This window comes from Cherax quadricarinatus, chromosome 54 (assembly GCF_038502225.1).
Source record: "Cherax quadricarinatus isolate ZL_2023a chromosome 54, ASM3850222v1, whole genome shotgun sequence".
In the NCBI taxonomy this organism is placed as follows: Eukaryota; Metazoa; Arthropoda; class Malacostraca; order Decapoda; family Parastacidae; genus Cherax; species Cherax quadricarinatus.
The window spans coordinates 127,503-142,103 of NC_091345.1; the positions used below are offsets into that span (position 1 = coordinate 127,503).

General features: G+C 37.0%; 1 protein-coding gene across 2 annotated transcripts in view; it reads right to left on the minus strand.

Annotated features, from left to right (window-relative positions):
* Nucleotides 1-5,257: 5,257 nt before the first annotated feature.
* Nucleotides 5,258-14,601, minus strand: part of LOC128699104 (uncharacterized) — a 284,982-nt gene continuing 275,638 nt past the window's right edge. For both annotated transcript variants that reach the window (XM_070096515.1, XM_070096516.1), the window contains exons 7-8: nt 13,801-13,927; nt 5,258-7,203 (exon numbers count right to left, since the gene is read on the minus strand). In XM_070096515.1, the coding sequence (XP_069952616.1) occupies nt 13,827-13,927 (101 nt within the window). In that variant the 3' untranslated portion in view covers nt 5,258-7,203; nt 13,801-13,826. The remainder of the gene's footprint in view (nt 7,204-13,800; nt 13,928-14,601) is intronic.

The following is a 14,601-nucleotide window of genomic DNA, read 5'->3' on the forward strand; positions in this document are numbered from 1 at the left end:
CATATGTGTCTTACCTAACACACTCAACGTTAACATTCACCCACACCACTCCCACTTTCTCTTCCCACCACACTCACGCTCGTAAAGAATTACTGAGGGAAAATGCAACAGGAACCAACTTATCTCTTTGGACAAAACACGAGGAACATACAAATTAGTATTGGAAGAAGTCTTGAAATCCCCGAAGTCTTGGCTTAGGTTTCATCCAGCGTGAGATCATGTCATACCGTCTCCCGCGAGACTGAAGGTTCGATATATAGGACGTGCGGGAGACTCCAGCTACGAGAACACACGTATAAGAGATAAGCAATACTCTCCTGACTCCTCTCTAAACAAGCACGAGAGATGTAAGAGTAATAAAGTGGTTTTGAATGTGAGAGGAGACAAACCCCCCGTTTCCTTCTCTTGCTAATAAGAGAGGCATTGTGTACCTTAGTGACTGACTAGAAAGATAACCATGCAAAATTACAAGTGTATTGGTATTCCTTCTTTCTCTTTTCGAAACACAGATGGGACAAATGAGAGATTCATCATTCGCATGGTAAATAGCAAATTCAACTGCACTCCTCCATTCTTGGAAAATTCTTTGAATCTTAGTAAGATTCTTATTCCACCACAACAGAAAATATTGTAGAAGTAGATATACACCTCAAGAACACAAATTATCTTTGGAGCAAAAACGTCAGTGAATTGTTCACCACAAACTCTTACACAATTGACCTAGGAAGTTGGGCTTGTAAGAGACAGAGCCTGTGTATGTTAATTTGCAATGAAAATGCTTCATCATTTAAGTCTGTCAAGTTTATCTGCAGCACCATGTATGACTTCCGTGACACCATATTTTTCCCTCCTGATGCCACTCCTCTCACTTCTCATATCCACCTGATCAATCTCGCTCCAGAATTCATGAACTCTTATGTTTCTTTGTACCTCTGTCAAATGACTCTCTCACCCTACTCTGACAATATATATATTGTTTCATATATCACATACATATTTACCTTTCACACACACACATACATATGTTAGGGACACTACCAGATAGAGGTGACCAAAGTGATCACGAATGCTGCTGCCATCACCTTTGCAGGCCATCTCTGGTATCTGGTAAAGCACCTGATTGGATTGGCGTTCTTTGACGAGAAAGTTGATATTGCGATGAAGCGCAAGATGGTGGCCAACCTCGATAGGGAAAAGAAACCAGGGTCCGTCACTTGTAAGGTATCCTAGAAATCGGAGTCGGACTGGATGAGTTCGTGACTAAAAGGAGGCTGAAGATGTTTAGTGTCATTGCTGACATAGGAAGCGGAAGGAAAAATCTTCCTTCTTGAATGAAGATCCCAAAACGTGGGAGACGAACACGACGTTCCTGGAAATGAAGAAGTCTGCGGGTTCTTTGAAGGTCGTGAACGACACAGCAGAAAGAGCTGGTTCCCTCGTTCAGACCTTCAATGCGTCGCTGACCATGGACGAGGAGCAGAAACAGTACCTTCTTCGCCTCATGGCAGATCACCATCACCATCACCATCACCATCGTCGTTCAAGTAGACACGAGGAAGCACTGTTAACAGCGAGCGAGCGCAGCGACCCCTTACAGGCAGTTGGTGTGACAAATGAGCGACTCGACACGACCTTACTCGACCCGACACGACTAGATGCTTTTGAGAGGCTAATAACTTTTTCACTATTTGAGGGGATGTTTGGCCAAATGTCGATGTTTGTTCAACTTGAGCAGCGAATTGCGTGAGATTTTCTATACTGAATTAGAAAGAGAAAAGATGGGAAACTACGATTAACAATTTACACTCGCTATTTTTTGAACTTTTAGTGGGAAAAATCAGCATGGGAAAACACCTATTTTCAGCGATTTTTCAGATGAATACATAGTCCAGTGGTTGGAGAAATTTCCTGAAAATTGGTCTGAATGTTATTTAGGAACAGTGTAACAAATAAAACTTGTGGAACGAACAATTTCACAATTTTATTTTTTGGACCGGTCTACTATATATATATATATATATATATATATATATATATATATATATATATATATATATATATATATATATATATATAGATATATATATGCAATAAGATCACAGGTAAACAGGTGATTTCAGAATATGCAAAACAACCACTGTGAAAGAATAGAGAAATTCCAAGCACTATCGTGACTACTCACATTATCAAGGAACAATGAAACTTGGGTGATATGCCTTCTCTTCTTAAGACTTTTAGTATCAAAGTTGTATTTAAAAATCTTGATACAGTAAAAAAAAATTTTGATAAAGAATTTCCCCCCAAAATGCTGACGGATGTGCTATAGGATTCCTTGTAAAATTGGCGATAAAGTTTATTACGGTCAAACTGGTAAAAGTCTCGAACTATGATTAAAACAACTTAAATATAGCGTCAGAACTGGACAAGACTCTAATGCTCAATTTATTCATGTGATTTTTAACCATCCAATTGATTTTCAAAAAGTTGAGAAAGTAGTATCAAGCAAGTCTATGGTCGACAGGAATATAATTGAATCTTGTTTCATAAAAAGCTGTTTTGACAATAATATGAATATTTCCTTTGGTTTATATAAATTAGATCTATTTATAATTAATAGAATTTGGTAAGAATTTAATAATACACTGGACAAATAATAAATTTTAAAATTCTTAATTCTTGGGAAGAATAGTTTGTTCGTGGGTTGTGTGAAGGACCTGTCTAGTTGGGCCAGCGGGCCTGCTGCAGTGTTCTCTTTCTTATGAGTCGCGCATCAGGTGTTTCTTTGTTGTGGGATGTGACAGTGAGGTGTGGGCTAGACCCTTTATATGCCTTCCTTTGATGCATTACTTTTATTATTCCTTGACAATGTGAGTAGTCACGAAAGCGCTTGGAATTTCACTACTCTTTCATAGTGGTTGTTTTGCATATTTTAAAATCACCTGTTTACTGTGATCTTATTGCATATATATATATATATATATATATATATATATATATATATATATATATATATATATATATATATATATATATATATATATATATATATATATATATATATATGTATATATATATATATATATATATATATATATATATATATATATATATATATATATATATATATATATATATATATATATATATATATATATAGATATATATATAACCTGAGAAATAAGGGAATGTTTGAGCCCTTGAGTAATGAAGATGACTGGTGAAGAACTGGGAAAAATGTTGAAACATTCGTGAAACTACAAGAACAGCTATGGGTATGTGAGCTGGAATTGCAATGCTTTGGTAATATTAAGCAAAAAGTGAATGTAATTTACCGACTGGTTTGTAAGATTGGCTGGGTGACTTGCTGGTATTATATTTGCTGGTATTCTTACTGATAGGTTGATATTGATTTGTTGGCTGGCCGGTTTGTTGATAGGTTGGCTCTTCTGCTGATTGGTAAATTGGTTGGTTGACTGGTGCTTAATTTTACTTGGTTTCCTCTTTTTCGGATGCTTGGCCGATTGGTTGGTAGGTTGGCTGACAGACTGGATCGTTTATCGGCTTTCTGGTTTGTATGTTGACTTGACGGTTGGGTGGTGGGGTGACTGGTTTGCTAGTCTGTTAATTGGCGAAATAGTTAATAGGTTTGCATGCCGGCAGGTTACTATTGTGGCTGGGAGGTTGTTAGGTTGACTGGTAGGTTAGTAAGCTCGTTGATTGGTTAAGTGCTAGTCGGCTAGCTGGCCAATTAGCAGGTTAGTTGATTGGTAGGTAAGCTAGCCAAATTATTTGTAGTTGGCCGAATAATTAGTATGATGACGGGCCAGCTGTTAGTATGTGACCATTTGTTAGGGTGGCTGATCGATTATTAGCTTGAGTGTGATCAGGTGGTAAATCGGCTGGACGGTTAGCTGTTGAATACGTTGCCTGGGGGAGTCTTATAGTGGCAGACCTGATGGTTGCATTGCAGGTTATTTGGTAGGATATACAACTATTAAATAAGTTGGTAAGTTAGTTGGTTGTTAGTGCTACAGGACGGTTAGTTGCGTGATTATTTCTTAGGTTAGCCGGTTAGTTGTTTTACGATAAAATGCTTGACCGCTTGGCAGAATTGCTAATGGTTGATTGTTAGGCTCGTTGGCTGATTGGATGCATGATTAGTTGACCATTTGGCTGGTTGGTAGGACAGCTGATTGCTGATTGTTTGGTTACTAGGTCAAGCATTTTAAGTGGGCTGAGTGACTCGTTTGTTAAACTATTGTTTGATAGGTTAGCTGATTCTTTGGTACGTTAGTTATTAGGTTAGCTGACCGACTGGTAGGTTAATTTCCAGATAGGCTGGTGGATGGATTACTGTAACAAATCATAGTATGGGTGGGGCTTAAACTCACGGGTAGGGAGTCTTAAAACTCGCAAGCCAGTGTATTATCCACACTTGCCAAACAATCGAGCCCCATCCTTGCTGTGAATTGTTTACAATCATTTTATTACGATTTTATTAGTCACTACTGTAACGTCGCTTGACTGGATGTTTGGCGGTTGTGTTGGATCGATGACTGTTAGGTTAGGCTTGTTGACTCTTAAGTTGGTGTACTTCTGCTGGTTGGCTGTTGTAATGGTTGACTGTTATGATGCTTAATTGTTACGATGTTTTATTTTTAGGATGTTTGATTGTAAGATTTTTTAACCGTTAGGAAGTTTTATTGTGGCAAGTGCCACACACATGAATGTCAGTAAATTAAACACATGTGAAACACTTGGGTATTTTTATTAAGGAACGTTTTGCCACACAGTGGCTTCATGAGTCCTATATAAAGAAGAATGGTCAAGATTAGAAGGAGTTGAGGTAATCCGTCCCTCAGCCTGGAGTCAATGTAATCGCCATTCTTTGTACAGGACTGATGAAGCTACTGCGTGGCGAAACGTTTCCTCAATAAAGATACCCAAGTGTTGCACATGTGTCTAATTTACCAACTTGTCGGTTCTATGAACCATATATCTACATGAATATCAGTGTTTTAGCTCTCTCTCACTAACGCTGTTAGAGCTGAGGCCGAAGACGCTGCTATAACCATCTCCAGCCTATTGAGAATTTAAAAAAAAAATATTCTCCTACTTTGGATCAGTGACTAGTAGACGGATGAGGTAGGAGAAGAAAACTGTGGACAGAGAAGAATATTAGTTATATTTATAAAGGCTTCTCAAGAATGGGTTTAATTCTCTTTTGGTATACAATGTTGAAGGTATCCATGCCCTGTATTATTATGTTGTAGGTACTGGTGCCCCTTTAAAGTTTTTGGAGGTACTGGTGCTCCACCAGTACCTAAAAGTGGGAGGCAGTCAGACGCTTTGCAAGTATATCTGAGGTACTCCAACTTTCTCACGAATATGTTGGAGAAATTCAAGCATGTTGGCATTGCTGGTGCCTTGCCTCTCATGACCGTACTGGAGGTGCTGGTACCTCTCAAGAGCCTCATGGAGGTACCAGTGCCTTCACAAGCGTGTTGGACGTAGCGTTATATATTGGAGGTACTATTGCGCCAATACCTCTATAATGCTCTCGCAAAAATTATGGAAGTATTGGCGCTTCTCACGACCATACTCGTGTTAATGGAGCACCTCGCGAACATAATGGAGATATTGGCGTCACTCGTAAACACGTGTTCGTCGAAGATATAATGGCTTGACAAAATAATATATTGAGTTGGGAAATAGTAATGACGCGATAAAATGATTTTCCGACTGAATGGTACGAGTGCTCTTTGAGGAGGAGAATCCCTGAAAACTAAAAATTGTTCAGATTACCACTGAAGCTCCAGCAAGCTTGTTTTCTTTTTGAAGTAAGAAGAAGAAACAGATGGAAAGGAGTCCTTGATACGAATGATAACTCCATGGAGGTTGAAAACTCGAATTATGTCTGAAGATTAATTAAAATTTATCCAAAGTGTATCTATCCCCTGCAAGTAAATTCCTGATGTTGAGGAAAATAGATGAAATTGGGAAAAAGCAGAGTGTTAAGAAAGGAAGGAAGAATCAAAAGAATGTACACAGTTACGTTACATATATTTATGCATCTTGGAAGTTGTTTAAACTAGACACACAGTGCGGATTATGACATTTTATTCTGATGAAGCTTTTGTCCACAATGAACTTTATCACTGGGAAATTATAAAGTTCATGGTGGATGAAATGTCTTTCAAATAAAATGCCATAACATTCATTGTGTGTCTTATTTATATGCAGTTGGTATACTATACCGACAGCATATAAATAAACTCTCAATATAAATAAGCTCTCAACACCTCAAGCTACAATCTCTCCAGGTTGTTTACTAAAACACACAAAACCTCTCCTTGAACATGTTCACTTTGTTTCAGAAAGTCATGAACAAGAGCAAATAAGAAGGTGATGAGAGTTACATTATCTTGAAGACCAATGACTCATTACGAAAGTAAGTTTCCTCTTCTTTTGAATGTCGTGAATCAGTAATAAAGAAGGTTGACTCAACATTGACTCACCATCGTCGAAGAAACTGCCTGGCGAGGCTTTTCCAAGAAACAATGAGTAACTTTCAAGAACTACACTACACACTGCTGCTAACACAAGAGGACCCTCACAGTGTAATATATTTACTCTTACACTGTGTCTAGGCTTCCCGAAAGCATTTTTGTTTCTTAACAACTGGGTAGGAAAATATTTTCTCACTGCTATTTATGTAAGTCAGAACATTTGATAAGTCACAGCGTCTCTTGGTAAACCTAATAAATTGTATGGAAGAGCTTTTAATAGAGTAGGTAATCCTGTGCTGTCCGACTGGCGCTTCAGTAGCTGTAAATGTTGTTTCTCCGAGAGGATCTTCGCAGCTCCGCCTGGCTCTCTACATGTTGCACTGCATAGTGCACCACCTTGTACTCAGGTCAAAAAATCTGCTACATCATCTGGTACTGAAGACAAACAGCTGGCACACCAGCACAACTAACTGGCCGGCGTCTTGGGTACAAACACTGGAGATTGTGTCAGCAGCTGGCATTTGAGATACCAGCACTGTAGGTGGTCTTGGCAACTTTCATTTCAGGTTTCCAAAGTGCAGATGTCAGCAGCTGGTGTGTGAAATGCCAACACTACAGTCGATGTCAGCAGCTGATACCTGTGATTCCGCCACTTCAACAACTGATATTTGATGCCAAATTCTCAACGCTCCACCTGTCAGAGTAAGAAATAACTTTCAATAATAATTAAAAGTATATTTAATATATTGCTGATCAGTTAATATAAACTAATCGGCTCATATCATGTTATCAGAAAATATTATATAATCATTTAATATCAGCACTTAATAGTTTTTATTTAATCAAGCAATGTAAGTCAATTGGTAAGAATAATTGATTTATTTCTAACAAAGCCAGCGAAACTAATTACTGCTAACTTGAATATTTGATTTATGGTTTTAATTGATGATACCGGCAATTAATTCAACATTACCATGAAACAATTACATATAGAACATTTGACAATTGAATCTATGATCAAACGGCAGAAAATCTACTTTCTAAAAAAATGTTATAGACAAAAACTTGGGTCTGTTGTTTATATGTAAAATTTTTCAAGCGCTCGATATCCTGAGAATACTTTACTAATCTTTAAAGATCACATCTCTGAGCGCATGGACATGTTATTCCTGTATTATCTTTAACTTTGCCTTTTCATGATGCCTAACGATTCTTTCTTAATGTTATTCAAAATTAATGAGAAACATGTTTTGTCTCATTTAGTTTAGGCAGAGACTCCCTTCATTTTGGGACATATAAACAAATTGGCAAATAGGTGATACGGCAATGGTGCCACCGGGAAAAACTTAACATTAAAAACTGGCTAACATAAATAAAATAATATCCGTCTATTGAATACTGAATACTGAGTTAACATATAGCTATTAATACGATATTTCTACAGTAAATAATCAACGATATTTGAGTCCTTGTCAATTCTTCTCTTTATTCATCGACAGCTGTGCATTACACCTTATCTTTGAAGATTGAGACACATATGCAACATATAGGAATCTTTATCAAGACTAGTGGAAGGTTCCACTATAATCCCGCCTCCTCCTGCTTCAACTCACCTGACTACAGTATATAAGTTACTTCGGCTATATGCTGCACTTTCTACAAGAGTCATGGACTGAACACATCGATTCCAGGCTGAGGGACTGATTACCTCAAACTGATCATCTCCTTACCCATTTCTACTTTGTATCGGACTGATGAAGCCATTGCGTGGCGAAACGTTTCCTTAATAAAGATTCCCATATGTTGCATATGTGTCTGAATCTTCAACTGTCGGTTTTCAAAACCATTTATCACACCTTATCTTTGGTTTTAAAACTATATGGGTTTGAGGGGATGAAAACAGACGTATCAAGAAAACTGTGAAAACGGTGAGACCGCTGATGCAACCATGTTACAGAAATGGTTGTTATAAAACCATCCTTGCTACCAGGACACGAGAGTGAGAAGAGTGAGTCGAAATACAGTCATCATTCTGAGACCATGCAAAGTTGCGAAACTGGAATCCATGCAGCACGTGCATACATCAATAACCTCACGTGCCAAAAATCCGTGAACAAATTTGACTTTGCAAATGCTTTGATTCAGTCAAAAGTGATGTTATACTCAGCGCTGTTCATTACTATTCGCAGCCCTTTATCTGTGTATTCACTCTTACTACAACAGTGACTCGAAACTTATCTCTGGAGAGTACGAAAATGACTCAGGTGGAGTCCAGCAGAAACACCCTCTCATCCCCTCTCTTTTTTTTTTTTTAATAAAAAAATGGTCACTGAGGACCTGACCGGGGAGTTCTGTATCTTGTTCTGGGATGATGGCACACTAACGGGCACCGCCGAATCCCTTGTAGAAAACATCAGAATTATAATAAAGCAAAGAGAATACAGGTCTCTGAAGTGCATACTGGTGTCCCAGTATGCATTTCAGAGACCAGTCACATCTGCCATGCAAGGAGTTAAAATCGTTGATCCTACTTGAGTCTAAAGCTACGAATGAGATCATGAAAATAAAATCTATGAATTAAGTGGATGGAAACCAAGATCAGTGATTTTGATGCTGATGATGCCTTCCATCTTCTCATCAGGTGCCTATCCTTCTCTAGGCTAACTTACTTTCTACGATGCCCAGCCCTCGGAGCTAATGCAAAATGAAGCCACCAGAATTATACTTAGCTGCCCTAAATCTATCAAGGTTCTTAATACGAGAAATGAACTTGGTGTTTCTAGTATTAATAACAGGATTACAGTGGAACCTCGGTACTCGAACTTAATTCGTTCCAGAATTCTGTTCGAGTGCCGTTCTATTGGAATACTGAACGAATTTTTCCCATAAGCAGTAATGTAAATTAGATTAATCCGTTTCAGAACCACAAAAATACATTTACAGTGACCTCGCGGTGTATTTTCGTATGATATTTATGATTGTATTCTCGTTCTCTAGGTCTCATTTGATAGAATGAAAGATACATTACAGAAATAGATATGATTTTGAGTGGTTTACAGAAGAAAAGTACCTTGAAATTGAGCTCAAAGTAGCGGAAATGTTCGATTTTTTGCTGATGTTCAAGAGTAAATAAATTATGTCACACGCCCAATACACATCAACTGATGGGTCTAATATGCTTTCACAAATGCGTTGATATTATTTATACATTTTTTTGTCAATAATGCAGTAGTCTGTATAACAGTAAATCTGCTTTTTGTGTGAATAAAAATTCACAATGGAAAGCAAGCATAATATAAGAGGAGCCCGAAGTGGGAGGTGCCATAGGAGAGAGAGGGAGGGGCCAGCAGAAGGAGCATTCAGTCTTTGATGAGTCGTGTTGATAGCCGGATACTTGCGATGGCGTAAATACAATGTTGTGTAATTAGAATACAATGTTGTGTAATCAGAGACAATTTAAATTGTCTCTGACATACATCGCTACTCCACCAACCTTCTTGTTGACCCTGTCAGTGTGGAATAATTTATAGCCTTGTATATGACATTCAGAACTACAAACACCCACAACACTTACAACTTATAACCACTTTTTCGGTAAATTCAACAAAATCTTTCACTTGTCATAATTTTACATATTACGAATTAAGATTTTGCTAATACGACAAAAGATTGACTTGTCTCAATAATATTCACAAAAACAGGACACCCACAACACTTACAAATTTTCGCTAATACATGAAAAAAGATACAAGTCATACACTATTCACCCTTAATTCACTTGTCTCAATTCAGCAACAATTTCTCCTCTTTCGATACGAATTTTTTTTCTCGGATGTTTAATGTCACTAATACACAATTTCACTCTTAACCCAGAATAACCCAAAAATTCCTCAGCTTCGGTAAATACAACAAAATCTTTCACTTGTCACAATTTTACATATTGAGAATTAAGATTTCGCTAATACGACAAAAGATTCACTTGTCTCGATAATATCCGCAAAAACAGGACACACACACACACACACACACACACACACACACACACACACACACATCTCTCAACACCTCACTCCCCCTCATGACAAACCAATATCTAAGAACATTTAGGACAAGACACTAAGATCATCAGAAACTAAGATTATCAACACATATTTTTACACACCTCATCCGAAACAAAAAAATCATGACCATTAACTCCATTTCATGATTACCATTATATAAGAACATTTAGGACAAGACACTAAGATCACAGATCACACAATTTTTTTACACATTCCATAAAAAAATCACTTTAACCAAGATTTAAAGTAGGTTTTGGGATAACATTAGAACGCTTCCAAACAATATTGGAATATTTCCAAACAACACTGGAACATTTCCAAATTACATTGGAACACTTCCAAATTACATCGGGACATTTCCAACACAACATTTGATACTCTCAGATTACTTTGAATACCTCCAAAATAACATTTTGAATACCCCCAAATAGCATTTGACATCTCTAACTAATCCACACTTAGACATTTCATTAACTAAAATTACATCTCATCCACCAAAGTACTCCCTCATTCTCCAGACTTTACAACATTATCACAAAAACAAAAACTAACTCATACACTTATGACATGAGACATTACCAAAATAACACAGACACCCCCAGATCACTCTCACACATCACTTGAACACCTCCAAAACTCTCTCAAACACCAATGAATACTCCCAAATAACGTTTAACATTTCTAACTCTACCACCAAATTACATAATCAATCACATATTTCTCATTTGATTTTTCATTCATAACTCACAAAGATACTTTTACTAAGATCACATTTTTTATGACTACCATCTAAGGCATAACATGAACACACCCATCTAAGACATATCATAATCACACCAAATTATGACATGAGATATTACCAAAATTAACACACACCACCAAGACATAACATAACCACCAACTAATACATGATCACGAATTTAAGACATGAGACATACACACCAAAAACTAACACCAAGACACCACCAACTAAGACAACATGAACACGAAAACTAAGGCATACACCTCCAACCAAGACATGAGACATACACCAAATCTAAGACACATCCAAATATCCAAGACATATATGCAAAATAAGACATAAACACAAAAATACCAAGTCACGATCACCACCAACTATAACATATCATGTACCCCAAAAAAAATCTAAGAACCACCAACTAAGACATAACATGAGCACAAAAACTAAAACATACGCCTTCATCTAAGACATGTGACATAACCAAAACTAAGACATATTCAAAATCTAAGACATGAACACAAAATAAGCCATAAAATAAGCACTATAACATACCCCCCAACTACTACACAATATGATCACATCAAATTTAAAACGTGAGACATAACCAAAATCTAAGATATATCCCAAAAAATCTAAGACTTATTTACAAAATAAGACATAAGCACAAAAATACCATGTTACGATCACCATCATGTACCAAAAAAAAAAAAAAAATCTAAGAACACTTAGGACAAGACACTATGATCACTAAAACATCACACATTTTATACACATTCTCTCAAAACATAACCAAGATCATTAAAACTAAGATCACTCATCTCAAATCCACTATGATCACTAAAACTAAGATCACTCATCTCAAATCCACTATGATCACTAAAATATCACAAGTTTTTACACATTCCTTCAAAACATTATAACCAAGAGCACTAAAACTAAGATCACTCATCTCAAAATCCACCCAAAACTAAGACATACATATCCATCTGAGACAGAGTGTGAGCTGAGAGCGCTAGCGATCGAACTACTGGACATCTTACGTTTACTTATGCTTGATCTTGATGTATCAATAGTAACCCTGTTGATCCAGTTCATATTAGCATTCATACTGATGCTCTCACTATCACTAATCTGTTTCAATATATTTAGTAACCAAATAAATCTTCCACAATATTCCTCAATACATATATTGTGCTAAATTGTTACTCAAGATCTCATAATATAATATTGTAAATTGTCGCTATATTTAAATGTCAAATAAGGCAAACCATAACATTTTAGTAAACTGACATATTTGCATCACTGTCTAGTGATTATAAGTCAAATTTAAGGCTGCCTGAAATGCTTTACATAACAAGGGACTTTCTGTGAAGGAATTTATGTATGTCAGTTTATTTATGTCAATTACTCTAATGTTAACTGAATAGTCAACTTCACTTACTAGAAATGAGACTGTTATTTTCTTTGTTATTAGTATGTCATATCTCTTGGTTAAAATAACGTGGTTGACTGTTATAGACTCTCTAGTGGTATATCTACTTTATAGTAGTGTAAAACATCAACATTTTCTTTGTCGGGAATTCTGGTCTCTAATTCCTCATGGTTCTAAAAGTAGGTCACGTCTCTCATGATGTTCGTCTTTGCCTTGATCTCAATAAACTCTAAATTAATCGAGAGTTTACTTTATGCACCATGTTCTCGTCGGAGAGAAGACTACTAGCATAATAAATAAGTTACTATCCTTAAATATTTGGGTCCACAGAAGTAAATAAAATCATCTATAAATCTTTTAAGAAACATGATGTCTAGTTTCATGTTTTGGAGGCAAATGTTATCCATTAATCTCTGGGTACTAAATAAGGGCACATCTGCACACTACAAGGAGAGAGTGAGAGAGAGACGAATCGACAGAGAAACAGAGACATACACAGAGAGACAGAGGAAGACAGAGGCAGACAGACTAACTGACTTTGATATTTTGTTCACACTCCTTCACATGTATGAATCAGACTTGAAACAGTCCGAGTGAATGTTTATTGGTCCTCTCAAACAACTGCCCAGAATAATAAGACGACTTGGAGGGACGTGAGAACGTCAGATAATGTTCATATTCCAGCATTTTACTGCTGCTTCGCTACTGCTGTGCATGATTATTCTTACGTTGGCAAGACGTACAAAAAATTAATAAGGAAAATGCATTACAAGCGTAAGTGAAGTAAACAAATACATAGATTTTAAGAAACCAATTTTCTTTTTTTGAAAAATGAAGGAAACCATAGTAATTATATTCACAGTGGTAATGCGCTTCTAGATTGTAATATTAATGGAAATGTTAATGGATTTTTTCGTATTTCGTGTAAACTTGAATAGAATATGAGCATAACGGAACCTTAATGAGTAGTACTCATCTCTGAAGTTGGGCGGGCAAGTCACACCATCTTTGCTAAACTTCTAAGAACTGGATGATAGGGAGCAACAAATAACTGACCGAAGAAGCAGGCCGACCACAGGTTGTTAAGTCCAAGGGATCTTCCTGACGTGGTCAGAACTGACGTACACCTTCAATGTTAGCAGATCGTAGGGCAAGTCCTCCGCTAATCCCTCTATTGCCATCCCTGATGGGGAGAGAGATTAAAGATAGAATAGATGTAAATGATGCTTGCAAGCAGGCAGAGAGGCATAATGCTGGGTAGCATGCACACACACAGACAGGAAGCATGATTAGCAGTACAGAAGCAGGTATACGCTCAGAGAGGCACTGTGATTGGTACTGTGAAATATGTTAGTCTAAATTTATTATCTCCAACAAACGCAACAAGGAAGGTACCTCCATGCAGGTGAGTTCTTAGTCCATGGAAATTAAGCTGTTCTCCCATTCCATGGATCAGATCTTATTGACTCCCGCTAAACTCCCATGAGTATAGCGCTTCTTCCAAATATTGATAATTATAATAGAAATAATGATAATATTAAAAATAATAATAATAATAATAATAATAATAATAATAATAATAATAATAATAATAATAATAATAATAATAATAATATGCCCACCCAAGACACACACACACACACACACACACAAACACACACACAAGAGATTAGTGCAGAAGCTGGAGGGCCAGGCAGGGATAACAGGGAAGGCACTGTAAGGGATTAGGGAATACCTATCAGGAAGACAACAGCGAGCCATGGTACGTGGCGAGATGTCAGAGTGGGCGCCTGTAACGAGCGCGGTGCCACAGGGGTCAGTCTTAGGACCGGTGCTGTTTCTGGTATTTGTGAACGA